The sequence below is a fragment of the Sapajus apella genome, unplaced genomic scaffold (assembly GCF_009761245.1).
Source record: "Sapajus apella isolate SASKATOON/1434 unplaced genomic scaffold, GSC_monkey_1.0 scaffold71, whole genome shotgun sequence".
Taxonomy (NCBI): Eukaryota; Metazoa; Chordata; class Mammalia; order Primates; family Cebidae; genus Sapajus; species Sapajus apella.
The window spans coordinates 4,948,762-4,965,313 of NW_022437011.1; the positions used below are offsets into that span (position 1 = coordinate 4,948,762).

At 37.8% G+C, this 16,552-nt stretch overlaps 1 protein-coding gene across 16 annotated transcripts in view; it reads left to right on the forward strand.

Moving 5' to 3' along the window:
- Positions 1 to 16,552, forward strand: part of PPP2R2B (protein phosphatase 2 regulatory subunit Bbeta) — a 504,947-nt gene that overhangs the window by 221,324 nt on the left and 267,071 nt on the right. For 5 of the 16 annotated variants that reach the window (XM_032250325.1, XM_032250324.1, XM_032250327.1 and 2 more), the window contains one exon: positions 6,658 to 6,742. The exons of the other annotated variants lie outside the window; for them this stretch is intronic. In XM_032250325.1, coding sequence (XP_032106216.1) covers positions 6,706 to 6,742 — 37 coding nt within the window. In that variant the 5' untranslated portion in view covers positions 6,658 to 6,705. The remainder of the gene's footprint in view (positions 1 to 6,657; positions 6,743 to 16,552) is intronic. 16 annotated transcript variants of the gene reach the window in all.

The window sequence follows — 16,552 nt, forward strand, 5'->3', positions numbered from 1 at the left end:
GTTTAGTGCTTCCAACTGACATCTCCTGCAATGACTAATTTCTAATCCCTTTTCCCATTCTGTAGGATTAGCCTGGGTGAAACTGACATACTATGCTTTAGAAGTCAGGACCCTCTGGTCACCTAATAGGATATAGAGGGAAAGTTTTGGGTGCAGTTCCATTTGTGAACAAGATGTATTTTTCTATAGGTTATCTGACCCCTTGTGGGTCAGAGATCAAAAACTTGCTAAGGACCCACCAAGACCTGAAAATCTGTGTGCACTGTGGAAGAAAAAAGCAAAAGCAGTCTGATTATCGCATTGTACTTCAGCTGCCAACATGCTTACTCAGTCCTTAAGCTTCCACAGCACAATTTGAGATGGAAATTTTCCGATCAGAATTTTTCCTATAAGTCTTAGAAACTTGGATTTGAGCCCATTATGCAAGCCAGGGTTTTTTTTCCTCCCAATTACTTGACAAGCAGGTTGCCTTTGAGTCACTCATATGAATGGCCTTGATCTAGACATTGGCACATGCTGAAAAGGCAGAAAAAAAAACCTTACTTTTCTTTGACCCTTTAAGAAGATTAGTCTGTTCACAGTTTTCTCCTATGCTTGTAAACCTCGGTGTTGCCTGCCTGTCCTGTCGTCTTCTAGGTCTCTCCTAAGTGATCTTCAAAGCACTGAGGCTAGCTTGTGCTGGGTCCTCACTACTCCAGGCCTTTCCTGCTTCCCTGCCTCTATGTGTGCTGTTTTTCCTTCCCTAGTACCTACAAGGCCTGCCTCCAGTCCACATTTTTTTGTGAAGTTTTTCCCGAATTCCTGAAGTTCTTTGATCACCACAGCGATCCTATGAGCTTATAGGCATTTTCCCCATTTAACGAATGTGGCAACTGAGGTCCACGTTCAGACAGCTAGCGCTAAAGAGACGGATCCTGCACATCGTCTCCCAAGAAGACAGACACTTTGGGAAGGCAGTCACCACATCTTTGCCTCTAGCTTATCGTACAAAGGACAGTTTTGTTCTTGGCACACAGGTGCTTAGTAAATGGCTTTTGAATTTGATTTCAATTTGAGAGTGGATTAATAGCATTTCTGTAGTTAGGACAGCAGCCAGTTACATATTCTTTTCTTGGGAGTTTAGACTTGCAGGTCACTCTGAACAGGTAAAGCCAGGTTCTCCTACCCCAATTAAGGTTTAAAGATGCAGGGGAGATGTCAAAAGATGTGCTCTGGGATTTCTTCAATCACTTGGAAACTGTATTGGCTAATTAAGATAATAATTGATTATTTATTCTTTCATCCATTCATGTGTTTATGTGTGTGTGTGTTCTTTCATTTTTTTAACCATTCAGCAGGTATTTATTAAGTGAAACCTCATTCATGTTATATGAGTTATTACATGATAATATCATTAAGAAAAAGTATGTGAAACTTTATTAATATCGGCTATGAGGGGGAAGAAAGAAGTCAGAAAAAAAACCACTGCTGGGCATAGTGGCTCACACCTGTAATTCCAACACTTTGGGAGGTCAAGGGGGGCAGATCACTTGAGGTCAGGAGTTCAAGATCAGCCTGGTCAACATGGTAAAACCCCATCTCTACTAAAAATACAAAAATTAGCCAGGTGTGGTGGAGCATGCCTGTAGTCCCAGCTACTTCGGAGGCTGAGACACAAGAATCACTTGAACCCAGGAAGTGGAGGCTGCAGCAAGCTGAGATCACACCTCTGCACTCCAGCCTGGGTGACAGAGCAAGACTCCATCTCAAAAGACAAACAAACAAACAAACAAAAAATTCTATATTTTAAAGAAAGTCAAAGTTAGCTTCATCCATGATAAAAGGGCACGTATACTATGGTTTCTCTTATATAAAATTTTGTTCGTGTACATAAAGAATTCTATGGAAAAGATGGCTACCAAAATATATTGATAGCTCAGGCTGATGAAATTTTAACTAACTTCTACTATTTTTATATTTTCTATAATGTATGACAGTTGAGATAAATAGATACATTGTTTATATAATAAAAACAACAGAGCTGCCATTGTGGTGAGAAACCATTCATGGAGTGTCTACTGTGTGACTAGTCTCTGGGAATCAATGCAGTAAATATCCACCTGAGTTCTTCCTTTTACTTTGAAGACACATTAATAATTCTTCAAATGAAAATCAGTTTGAATGCTGGAAGAGCAGTGGTCAGTGAACACTGTGACTGTCATATTTATTCTATAGCAAGAATCCTTTTTCAGATCTCTCACCTGAAGATCTGGGTGAAAGGGCTTCGGCAATCAGCCTGGCCCTTAGGTTTATAGCCCCTTTGGTTCTCATGTCTTGACCGAAACAAGAAAGGTAAGATGATATCTCTGACCTCAGCCAATCTTTGTATAAGGGGGCTGAGCAGTGGTCTGGATGAGTCAGTGAAAATCAACTGCAATGATGGAAAGCCCATCTAAGAAAAAATGTTCTGGAGCCAGTGGGTCAGAGCCAGCCCCTCTGCACGTGAAAGATTTCACAGTCTGTGTTTATTGACACAGAGGGTGGTTTTAATTACTCTGAAGGAATTTCTGGCATGTTTTACCAAAGCCAGTTTTAAAATGTTTAATCAGTGGATTAGTGACTATCGGACCTACTGGAGAGGCCTGCACATGGGGCAGCTGGTCAAGTGTAGTGTATTGCAATGAGGCTGTTAGTGACAGAGTTTGGGTACATTATGTCAGAGAAACGTAGGAGAATACTACCATCCACTCATGAGATGATCTTGGCTTTAGAAAGTGTGGCTTGTTTTCTGTGTCAAAGGCTTGGTTTCCTTCCTTAGTTTCATGATCTAAGCAACCTCATGACCTCTGTTTTTGGTATACTAAAAAGAGAACCTGGATAAGATGGTCTAGAGCCAGAGTTTGAGTGATTAATCAAGCAATCAGTTCAAGCCACAACTAGCCACTTGAAAGAGTAAATATGCTTTTCTAAATTTAATAGGCCCAAGGAAAATGTATACTTAAAATAGCATGATTGCTTTTGTTTTACCTGTTTGTGTTGACCTGTAAAACATTTTAAGATGAGAGCTATAAAAGGGAAAGCAGGGTGGTAGTGTCACGTCACAAAGTAATTTTAATCTGCTATGTACCTTGAGAGGAAGCCATAGTCTAAGGTAAATGTAAAATCACTAGAAAAATTGTTTTCCTGATTTTTGTGACTTTGCTCTTATATCTTTTGGTTAAATCCCTTCAATAAGATATAAAAACAGATAATAGTGCTAAATACCATATTTTCTTCATCTCTCCAAGGTAAACTTCATGTAGAGTTTTTTTTTTCTCCCTACGTAAAACTGTCCTTCATACTACCTCCTTTCCGTGCCATTCTAATCTACAGATAGGCCACATTCTACTCTCTAATGTGGATAAGCAAGAGACTTCGCACCTTGAAATTTGATAGAAACCCAAAGGTATCTTTGGTAAAATACATTGATTGAGCCCATGTTGAGCTGCTATTTATGTCCCATTCATTTACATGGTAGTTTTATGATATTCCTTGTTGCTTTCACAGAAAGTTTTCTCAGGCTATTTCATACCAACATGAACTGATCTGGGAGATTTGCCAAGCTTACTGGCTCTTGACTCCCTCTTTTTAAAACACGTTTATTTTAGGTTTAGAAGTACATGTGCAAGATGGTTAGATAGGTAAGCTGCATGTCACAGGGATTTGCAACATGCAGATTATTTGGTTACCCAAGTAATAAACACCCTACTCCCTCTTAACCATCAAAACAACTGATCAAATAGTTCACTTGTCCTTGGCACTGCTGATAGCTTTCAATTCTAAAGAATTCCCCCTTCCTCTTGCTTTTAAATTAGTTCATCAGAAAACCAACTTCGCTAAACAGGTTGATACATTAGCAGCTAAATATTAGACAAGGAAGAAGTTTCATAAAATATTGATGTCATCTTACATTTGCGGAGGGGATTTGTATTTCTACAAAGTATTTTCACAGGTCTTATCTACTCTGCACAACAAACATAAGGAGTAAATTTCCTTTATTCTCATTTTTTCAGTGAGAAAACTGAGATCCAGTGGAGTTAATTAACTTGCCTATGATCACATACCTAGTTTATGGTGGAGAAAAGACTGAGGCTTAGAGACTGATTCATAAAAAAGAGCTCCTTCTGTGATATCAGATAAATCACTAAACTCCCCACTAGATGAAATCTTACAGTCTTGGAAGAAAGTGCATCTGCTTGCTGACTCTCTCTGTAAGGCATTGACCAGCAACATTTTTAGCACAAGGTTCTTTGGGTGGACAACATGGTGTACCTTCCACCTTTGATTTTGGGGCTTGGGCATGGGTTGTGTCTCATTCCTAAAGTCACTCATATAACTCTTGCCAAGTGGAAAAGTTTCTGGAACCACATCCCTGGAACCACATTTAAGGTGCAAGCCTTAAAGCGCTAGGGTTTGGTGATACTAAAGATGCAGAGAAGCCAGTGGATTTAGTTATATTTCATGGCTGTATATTGCACCCAAATATCTAACTCACAGATATTTGCCATTTGGAACAAGCAAGAAAATAGGCAAGAAAAATAACGATTGATCATCAACAACACAATTCTGATGCCCAGAAACTAACGTATGGACAGGAAAGCAACATTTACTGAATACTATGTGTGGTTTTGCCTAATTTCCATTTTATTATGTAAGCAGTGAAATCTTTGATAAGAATATGGGGCCGGGTGTGGTGGCTCACGCCTGTCCCAGCACTTTGGGAGCCCGAGGCAGGTGGATCACGAGGTCAAGAGATTGAGACATGGTGAAACCCTGTCTCTACTAAAAATACAAAAATTAGCTGGGTGTGGTAGTGTGTGCCTGTAGTCCCAGCTACTTGGGAGCCCGAGGCAGGAGAATGGCTTGAACCCAGAGGGAGGCAGAGGTTGCAGTGAGCCAAGATCGTACCACTGCACTCCAGGCTGGTGCCTGGTGACAAAGTGAAACTCTGTCAAAAAAAAAAAAGAAGATGGGCTCATTACTTAAATCCTCTAATTGCGGTCGCCCCTATGTAAAGTTAAGACAATAGTAGTAACAACTTTCCATGGCTGTAGTGAGGATTAAGTGAGATACTACTGGTACATGGCTAGTTCAGTCCCTGACCCAGATTAAGCATTCAATGAGTAGTTGGTTGTTTTTAGTATTTTTAGAAGACGTAAGTGGTCATAAACATTATTTCCACTGGACCACATATACTTTCTACCCTTCCAACCATAGAGGTTAGAATTATATGAAAAAAGTGTCAAGAAAACAAGACTCTGGAGATGACTGAGTTTGTATCCTGGCCACATCACTTGCTAGCCTTTGGACAAGTTATTTAACTTCTCTAAACCCAGATGCCTCATCCGTAAAATGAAAACAGCAATGTTTAACCTCATAAGGTTATTGTAAGTATTAAAAATGACAGTGCCCATAATATGTTCAGGACAGTCCCAGGAACATAGTAGGTAGTAATTGCTAAATAAGGTTGGGCTGTATTTTCATTAATATTAGTAGAGTTATGTATCTGTCTTAAGATATTATTGTTGAAAGACAGTTGTTTTGGTTACAAAACAGAGGACAAATAAGTTAACACACCAACCTTAATCTCTGATCTAGTATCAGTACTGGCTGGTGGTGATTTGCTCTCTTTTAAATAACAAACATAATCTCTTGGGTTGGATTCTTGTGTCAATCTAAACAAACTGCTACCTTTTTCTGAATATGAAATGAAGCATTGAGGAAACTAAAATTCATTCTCTACTCTATGCACCATCAGTAGGCTAGTTTTTAAAGATAATAACTTTAAGATACTAAAAAAATAATGAATTATGAACTTTTTGTTCTATATTAGTGGTATGTTGAAAGTTCCCATTAAGGCCTAGTTTGTTTTTTGTTAATCTTACATATTTATTTTGACTATTTCTTCTATTACCTTATTCATAGCTTCTCATAGTATATAACTTCATACCTCTGAACACCTGCAGAGAAAGGGGCCCATTTCTAATCAGTGAGGTGACCTGCTCATGCTTCTGAATAGTTCCTGTTATATAAAAGATGTTCTGCACCGGAGTATTCTCTCTTTCCCCACTGCTCCTAGACCTGCACCATAAAACCTTACCCCAAACGCTGAGTATCCTGTCCACAGGACCCCACTTTGACTCTATGAAGCCAGCCCTCCTCCTCACTACAGTATCTTCAAAACTCCCTAGATGCCACACAGCAGCTGTTTTCAAACTTTAATGTGCATTAGAATCACCTGACGTGTTCGTTAAATACAACCTTCTAGGCTCCACCCCTTTGAGCTTAGAATAGATCTAGAGGTCTGTGATGGGGCCTGAGAGTTTGATTTTTTTCAGTTTCCTGGGTAATCCTGCTGCTGATGATGATGATCAGGAGCAACACTTAGAGACTCGCGGTTCTACGTCTGTATTCTCAAGTGAGAAGCAGCCCACTTCAGGTCGAGGGAGCTGAGGCCAGGGAGCTTTTACAGTGTTCATTGTGCTACCTTGTTAGCCTGGACTTTGACAGGCCAGGAGCAAACGCTCCCAAAGAGATGGTAGGGGGTATGTGGGAGTGTGTAAATGCAGCTGTATATTACCAAAAGTTGAAGCATCACAACCTCTTGGAGTCTGGATCTGAACCCCATGTTTGTCACAGGAGCCAAGGGAGAACCCAAGACAGAGAATAGTGGCACAATAATGAAGCATGAATTATCCAGATGAAAACACCTATGGAAATAAAGGTATTAGTATTATTATTTATACCTACTCTTCTTGAAAAAGTGGCAATATAGAAGTGTTGAATAGTTCTACTTGCTGGAAAGTTGTTCTGTGGGACACAAGTTAATTTACATTTTTAAAAATGTATTGTACATAGGAAGCACAGTTTGATTTATTGTTTTAGGAACAAGAACACATTTTGACCTAATGCACATGGTAATGATACATTTTAACTGGTTATGAAATTACCAGGAGAGTGTTGGCTAAACAAGAATAGAGCCTGTTTTATTGATGTTAGGTTTGTCAAAGCTAGAGAACAAGGTAGATATATTAACTGCTCAACAAAGAAAGAGAGCTTGGGGTTAAGAGGCAAAAAAAAAAAAAAAGACAATATGGGCATCTTACTTTGAATATAATGAAAAATAAAAGGTCTCACTGAGAGGGTAATTTTCAATGAGAAAACAGATCTAGAAATCTGTGTGTAGGAAAAACAGCTTCTCACCTGTAACAAATATTCTAAAGCCCTTTCATTATTAACTCCTAAGTAGTTCCACCTGATTTGGATGAAGTAGCACGAAGGCTTCTGCTAGGCATTTTTATTCACTTATCGATACAGTGTGTGGTGAGGCTTTAGCTTTACAGCCTCCACATTTGGCTATATTTTGGAGTAATGGAAAATAAAATTTAATACAAAAGAACTGTATTTTGATTTAAGAAAAAGAATCATCAGAGATTAAACCCTGAGACAGATCAAAGAGTAAAACATTCAGAAGAGAAAAGCCCCCTTTAATAAAAGGAATGAAGGGGGAAAAAGGTTCTAGATAAATATTTTATCATAGAGCTAATGAAATTTAAAAGGTGGTCACAGATCAAAAAGGGAAGAAAAAGAGCAGCTATGTGTGTATATGTATGTGTATGTATATTGTGTATACACAAGATGTGTATGTGTCTGTATGCGTATATGTTTGTGAATATTCTCCCTCAGACTATGGATAAAGATGTGTGAGGCATTAGTATACTAAGGGAACTATGCAATGTTAGTGTTATACATTTATATAGACTCCATGCAGGTGATATTTCTTAAATTTTTAATATAAAACAAGAGAGCAGGGTTTTTACATAATGTTGGTGATATGAGGAAGAGTTCAGCTCCTCCCTCGCTATAGAAAAATTACATTTTGCTGTCCGATCTATTTGATTAGAAGACTTATATCTGTTGTAATTTCAATGTACGATTTTTTTTTTCATTCCTACCAACTAAGTAACACTTTCAATGCATTCTAATATAATATTGATTGGAGGTTTGGGTGTTATTTGGTTTGCCCTTGATGATGTTACTTTAATGAGATGAAACTGAATAGGCTTTGAGTGGATTCCCTGGAGCTTCCAACTTTTATGCCATCTATTCCTCCTCCAAGATGGAGGGAGAAAAAGAATTGGAAGTATTTTTTTATTTGGTCAAAGTGTATGACTTGCGTTACATCAGACTCAAAATTTCTAATTCATTAAAACTGTAAATGAGAGACAGTTCAGAGTCTGAATTTTAAGAGCTCGTTGTGAAGAACAGCCAGGATAAATACCTGCTTTTCACTGTGCCTCATCAAAGTCAAATGTTTCTGAAAAGTCCCTTCAAAGTACAAAGACAGTGGTCTTCTCCAAATTTTGAGGGTTGGTGATTAGATAAGCATTGTGCATAGCTTAGTGATAAGTGTGAGGTATAAGGTGAGTGTGTATGTATACACACGTGCCTGTGTTTTAATAGAATGTAAGAGTCACTTCAAGGTGTCATTTTTAAAAGTTTAGCTACTTTCCTCAGAAACTGAATCTGTTAGAATTTGGTTAAGACTGCCTTGAAAAGAGGTTGGTCAACGGGTGCAAATATATGGATAGATAGAAGGTATAAATTCTAATGTTTGATAGAGTACCGTGACTGTAGTTAGCAACAACGTATTGCATATTTCAAAGAAGCTAGAAGAGAGAATTTGAAATGTTCCCAACACATAGAAATAATAAATACTCAAGGTGATAGGTAACCCAAATACTATAACTTGATCATTATACATTCCATGCATATAATAAAATATCACATGTACCACATAAATATGTAACATATTATGTGTTAATTTTAAAAATTAAATTTTTGACTTTAGATTCTGATTATTTAAGAACAGTATAAGACATGAAACCATGTAGGGTTCTCTCTGATTTTCCAAAATCTGTTCCAGTGAGAAATTATAATTTAATATGTGTCAACAGATTGGTAATGAAGAGTCAGGCATCCATCCCTTTACTTATTAAGTATTTATTGTGCACTTACTATGTGTCTGGTGCTGTACTTGGTGCTGGGGATGCAAAGGTTTAGTGCATAGACCTGATCTCTTCTGTTAAGGAACTTGTGGTTTAGCAGGAGACACAGACAGGACAACAGGCAATTATGCAGGATGAGAGGTTCTCTGACAGAGGAAGTACAAGAGACTGTGAAATGACATAAAAGGGCTCAGAGAAGGGCTCGTGAGAAAGCAGATGGCTAAACTGTGACCTGAAGGATGAGGAAGACGGAAGAATAATGAAAAGTATTCCAAGCAGGGAGAATGGTAGTCAAGATGATGGGTTAGTCCCATCTCAGTTATTTAGTAATTGGGTGACTTCAGGAAAAAGGCTATCTTAGATATTTTTGTTTCCTTATCTTTCTGTGGGAGATGGAGTTGGCGGCCACAGTGGATATGGCTGCTGGTGGAAAAAAAATAAATGATAGCAGTTAATATTTATCAAGCACTAATTATGTGCCATGTAGTGTACTAAGCCCTTTACATGTACTAGTTACCTAATTAGGGTTTTCAAATCACCTTTGAGGTAGGCACCATTATTATCTGTTTCACAGATAAGAGAAGCTCAGAAAGGTTAATAAACTTGCTCAGAGTCACCTTATTAGCAGTAGAAAAGCCAGGATTTGAAAACAGGCAAGTTTAATTTAGAACCTGCATTTTGCACCATTACTATACTATTCATAATCTAACTTTCATAAGCGGAGATACAGATGAGCAGGATAACTGATTGAAAGGACTACATGGAACTCTATACTATCATTATGCATTTTAAACTGGGGCATGAACCACGTGGTTGGTAGCTAGTCCAGAATAAAAGTAAAAATGGCTGCAGCAATGTATGGGCTGCCATTACTTGCCTTGATAGCAACGCCTCTAATTCTATGGCCTCAACACATTAGTAGTCAAAAGTGGCATGTCCTAGGGGACATTTTTTGAAAAAACAGAACATTCGATAAAATGGACCATGGGTTTGCTCCTAAATGGCAACCGCTGTGTTAGAAATTTCTCAAACATTCCTGAGATCTTTAATCTCTCTTAATCACTCCACGTTCCTCTGTAACTGCTCAACACAAAATAAAATGGAGGTTTGACAATTATCCAATACCTTTGAAGAATCTTACCCCTTAATGCAGATAATCCAAAGCTCCAGTTGCACCTTTAAAAATTCTAGATTACCAGGTTCACACAGGTATATATATTCTCTATTCTGCCTCCACTTTTTTTTTTTTTACCAAATAGACCTTTTTTGCTGTCACTTCTACTTTTCTGATAATTCCCAATGTGCTCCCTGCATTTATCTAGACTCTAATCAGCCATCATATTGTGACCTTAGGACTGTCTGTACTATTGTCATATAAGCAGGTCCGTGTTGCCGGCTGACACATTAGCAGTCATTGGGAATTACTGAGAATGTTTGGAGAGAGGTGGTCACACAATCTTTTGTTACAAAGGGCATGTCTCCACTACCAAGGCAAAGACTGGTTCTATAGGAGGCAGAACCACGATGAACCAAAATAATTAATTCTTCTACATCATAGTTCAATTCCAGAAGCTAATTGTTAATTTATGTCCTGCTCATGGCCTGATAACGGGGCTTTCCCTTTGGAAACTTGACTAAGCTAGTATGAAAAGCTAGTATATCTGTTATTCAGATATACTAGTGAAATGCAGCTTCACATATTAATGGTCACTAATGACCTGTAATCAAGCTGTGATTTGTTAGGTTAAAACAAAGGCACAATTAGTTTATTTGTCCAAGAGTGTAAACAGAGAGCTTTGTCAATCTGCAGATTGTTCTTCTCCATTGGAGACGGTAGGCTGGGATGTTCCTCTCGAGCTGTGGCATTTGGGGACTGCATTTTCTTTCCTTGAGATGCTCCCAGCTTCCTGTCCCCTCATAAACCTGCAGGCTTAGTCAAAAGGGAATGAAGAGGATACTGTTATTTATCCCCTTTCCCTGTGGCTTTGCTTTTTGATAAGTGAGCCACTTTAATTTTAATTTTTTTTTCTTTCAGCTCCATTCTGGTCTCATGCTTCAAATAGCTAATTTTCTCATCACTATTTATTAATTTTGCATCACTATTTATTCAGCAAACATTTAACACCCAATTGAAGACAAATTATGCTCCAAACACTATTCTAGGCCTCAAGGTTTTTAATGATTATCAAGAGAGTCCTGACTCAATCTGCAGAATTTACAACTTTCTCCAGAGGTGTCTTAAAATTTTCTGTATACTAACTACTGCTTGTAAACTTATCAAAAAATGAAAAATTTCTTGAAACAGATGCTCTGATTGAGACATGCATCTTAGAGAGCAAGGCACTTTGATCTTTTGGGGTACATCAAAGCTGACAATAGAGGTTTTTAGGGGTTATAGTGACTCCTTAGAAAAGCTATATCTGGTGTTTTGTCTACACTTATTTAATTTGAGAAAGTAAGTATATTTAAATTCTTATAGGAAACCATGGCATTAAAACGTAAAATTCTTTAATCCTTGATCAAGTAAAAAGAAAAGACTGAGATCTACCTGATACAAGGAAGCAATAATGATACAGGTTATCCCAGTGAGGCATTTGGATCACTTAAAATCATGATGAAGCAATGGGCACGATCTCACTCACGTGGAACATGAATTCTTTCCTTGTTAGCACTAATAGCAATCAGCAGTCATTTTGTTTATTCATTTGTGTGTTGGTTATCCTCTCTTCTTGAAAATCAGCACCTGTCTCTCTTGACTAGTCTGTATCCCAGGCTTCAACACAGGGCCTGAAATCTAGTAAATATGCTCAGTAAATATTTGTTGAATGTTGAATGAAATCCACGCCCAATGATGAAAGTTTGAGAGCTAATAGTAGCATTTGAGATACTGTGAAATAAAGCAAAATTACTTGATAAATGGATCTCTAAGAGACAGGACTAAGATAATCGGCACCATTGTGAACTTCTACTGCACGAGATTGTTTCTTCATGTCCTCTTATGTCCACTTCTATGTAATATTTAATAATCATCTCAATATGTTAAAAAGGACCTCATGTTTATTTGGAAAATACCAAAGCCTGGAAGTGACATTTATTATATTCATCCATGGCGTAAACAATCAAATTTATTGTGTGAAATGATATATTCTTCTGAATCCAAAGGGGAACTTTAATATTCTGGAAAGTCTTTAAAGTGTTATGGATAGATGGTATGGTCATTTTTCAGTCATTTACTTGATAGATGTTTATTGGGCACTTATTGTGTGCCAGGTATGGGGTTAGGTACGAGGAATATGGAGTGACAAGGCCCTCTGGGGAAATATATTAATAAAGAATAATAAAGATAAATGTACAATTGCAACTGTGACAAGCATTCTCAAGGAAGAGTTAGTGGTACTTGTAATAAGAGGATTATTGGACTCAGACAGGGAAGGCTTCCCTGGTGAAAGAATAATTGCTAAATCCTAAAGCCATAATAGGAGTTAGCTATGTTGAAAAGGAGATGGGAGGATGACCCAGACAGGGAGAACCACATGTACAAGGGCTTTATAGTAGTAGCAGTAAAGAGAGTGTGTGTTCAAAGAAGTGAAAGGTGGCCAGTGTGGCTTAAGTTCCCATGGGGTAGACATTAGATAGAAACCACATATTGCAGAGTCTTGAAAAGGTATATGAGCCATTTTTGCTTTTTATCTTAGGAGTAACAGGAAACCATAAAAATGTTTAAATGTGGGGAAGATTGGGGAAAGGGACCAAGTTTGCCTTTTAAAAACACTATTCTGGCTGCAGTGCAAAGAATAGATTGGAAAGGGTCTAGAATACATTGAAAGAGACACATGATTTATTCACATGAAACTGACATGAAATGTACACAATATGTGCCCATATGAAGCAATCCCGGCATGAAGCATGTACACTGGCAAGAGATTCAAGATGAGCTTCTCCATGGTATAATAGAGACCTCTTCAAATTCCTCTGTGTCATGCACATGCACTTACCCAGACATAAATTAGCATCATTAATGCAGAGTGTCACGTTAGAGCCCAGTTATACTTCCAGCTGATGCATCACTTTAGCACCTTTCCCTTTGTACTTTACCTTCCACCTTCAAAAGCTGTTCTCAGGTCTTATTTTCCTTCCTAGAAGTGTAAGATTTGTTTTTCCGCTCTGCTGTTGGACTGCTCCTCCACTTAGAGTCTAATCTGCCATGGCTTTGTGCCTGTTTGACAGGAACTTCGAGGGTGTATTAAGACATTATACAGGGTAGAAGCTCTATTTTGACAATGATTATGCCTATTATCTATTTTAATAAATGTAAATTGCTGTGGAGAAACAAACCATTTTATGCCACTTGAATCCTTTTCAAGGAAGCCTGAATCCTTTTTGCATAGCTTAGATGTATTACTGTCATTTTCCCTTCACTGGGTTGAATAAAAGCACTTAAATCAGACCTTTGTTAGTGCACCCTCTTGTACTGTTTGCCCTAATAAATTGTTGTGATTTTCGTGTTTGAAATCCATATTTTGTAACATTTGCAAATTTATCTGTAGTCCCTTCCAGAATTGAGATTATGGGGTAAATTCGACAGTAAGTCAACATGTACATTATATGTGCCAAGCACTATACTTGGCATATAGCAGTGACGAAAGCACTAATTCTGCCTTTAAGAAGCTTACAGTCATTTCTTACTAGTGGAGTGAGAATTTATAGATAAGCCAGAGGAGGATGTTAGAATGTTACATGTGGTAATAAAGTTAGAGACATCAACAAGGACCCCTGCTTAGCTTTATATATATACAGGGGACTACATATAGAAATATTTATGTAGATATGCATAGGGTTGTATGTACATATATATTTCTTCTGTGTCAGTAGAAATGGCTTAAAGGAAATGGCATCACAGTAGCAACTAGCACCCAGATCTTGATTCTAAAACCATTGTTTAATAAAGTGAACCAGGAATTCTTGGAAAAATGTCTGATGCTACTACTAGGAAAGGAAGTATATGAGTCTGGAGCCTCTTATACAACCAAAAGTAAAGAAGTACTGAAAAAGGAAAAGGAAAAAGCCTGCATTGATGGAGGTATGTCAGAAGGACACAGGAATCAACTGAAAGAGCTCCTAATGGCCAAAGTGGAACAATTTGAGCAATAAAATGTAGTATTAAGCTCTATCCCAAAGTATAAATTACATATCAATAAATTCATACAGGTGTAAGTAAATGATTGAATAAACAGGAGAGAAAGAGAAAATCTCCCATGCAAAGCTCCAAATAAATTGTGCAAATAGTGTATCCTTGAGGAACACAGCAAGTGGGCATAGTTCCCTACGCCTTAAGTGTGGGTTGTATATCATAACTTCTTCCTAAGAGTATAGAGTACAGTTTGGAGGAGGGGGAAGTAACTTTCCAGTGGAGAAACCTGACAAACGTTTCTTCAGCCTGGTGATCAAGGTCAACATGAACATAAGGCAGGTAGATAGTAGGTACCCTTGATTGATGTGATAGGATGGAAATGGTGCTTTATCTCTGTGCTCTTCAATCATGAGAAAAACATCAAACAAATTTCAGTGAAGGGGAATCCTACAGTGTACCTCACTGCTATTCCTCAAAAGTGTCAAGATTATCAAAGGTAAGGTAAGTCTGAGAAACTGCCACAGCCTAAAAGAGCCTGAGGAGCCCTGACAACTAAGAGTAATATCTTATCCTGGGTAGGATCCAAGAATAGAAAAATGGGCATTAGAAAACTAAGAAAATCTGAATAACTATGGACTTTGGTTAATAATAACATATCAATATTGGTTCATTAGTTATAGAAATATACCACACTAGCATAAGATATTCACAATAGGAGAAACTCTGCAAGAATAACCCTCTGTACTATCTGTTCCATTTATCTGTCAATCTAAAACTATTTTTTAAAATAAAATCTATTAAGATTTTTTTAAAACCTAAAGAATAAAAAACATACAGTCTAATGAGGGAAGCCAGTAAGTTGGTAGGCAATGGGAACCTACGTATAATGACAGGAGTATGGACAGTTATTGGGAGAACCGTAATGTGGCATCTAACTTGTCTTTTAAATTCTGATTTGACAACTTTGAGAAAATTCCTTAAACTTGCTGAACTTTTGTTTCCTCATCTCTAAAATGGTGATAACACCTGCACAAGTCAACATAGACTGCCAAACCAAACCACAGGAGCTCATATCCCCCACTATGGGGCTGGATGATTTACTAAATCCATCTGGACTTTAGTTCCCCATCAGTGAATGGGATACTAAGAGAATAATACAATAAATAGGAAAATAATAAGTACCTACCTTAGGGAGTTATCCTGAAGCCTGAGATAATATATTTAAAGGGCTTGGAGCAATCTTGGCACACAGTACTTAAATAAACGCTGCTGCTGTCTGCTTATGCGTGGTGAGGATTCAGTGGGAGAATTGTGGAGAGTGCTTAGTGCATGCCTGGGTTAGGGTGTGTGGCTTGTATTCTCCATCCACCACCAACAAAGCACAAGCCCCATGGTGGGTTCCTGGAGACCAGGAGATGCCTTCCCTTGCAAGGCAGACACCTAGTATCAGACACACCTGCTACCTCTAACCTTAAGCTGAGAATAGAGTAGAAGTTGATCAGATAAAAGGAGGGTAATGGGTGTGGGTTCTGTAGAAGGAACAAAGTCCAAAAGCAAGAAGAAGCATGGTACCTTTACAGAACAGCAGAGTTCAGAATGACTGGAATGAAGAGCCTAAGAGGAGGAGAAAGTAGGCAGGAGGGGGAATAAGTCTGTATTATGTCAGGAATTAAAGGATGAATTGAAGATCTGGACTTTATCCTGGGGTTAGTGGAAAACTATAGGCAGGTCAAGCAAGAAGGCAACATGTGAGACTTGTACACTGTCTATTGTTGGGAAAAAATGGGTTAGAGGTGGAAGACCAGTTAGTTAGGAAGCTGTTTCAGTTGTACAGATCAGTTGAGAGACCACGGTGGCCTAGATGATGACAGTAGCTCTGAAAGTAGAATTAAAGGATTTGAACAGTCGTGTAAATAATGATTCTAAAATTATATGAAGATATTTTCCTGCCCAATAGTCTGATGTATTATAGTTTGCGATACTTGGACAGTGTTCTAAGATCTTCATGTAATAAGAATACTGTAGAATAACATAAGAATTTAAGTCAGTGGCTTTGAGACTTCTAAATATTTTTTATCCTCAATATATACCATTATAGGCAGGTTTAAGAAAGTCATAAGCATTAAAATCAGATCAACTCTGAAATGACGAGAGAATAGAGGAGTATTCTAGACCAGCATTATTCCAATAGAAATCTAACACAAGCCACATATGTAATTTTAATTTTTAGTAGCTACTTTAAAAAAAATAAAGAATACAGATAAAATATGAATTTTGGGGGGCTTCTTGACTAATATATATACACGTGTGTGTGTGTGTGTGTGTGTGTGTGTGTGTGTATATATAGATATATGTGTATATATATACGTGTGTGTGTATATATATATATATACAC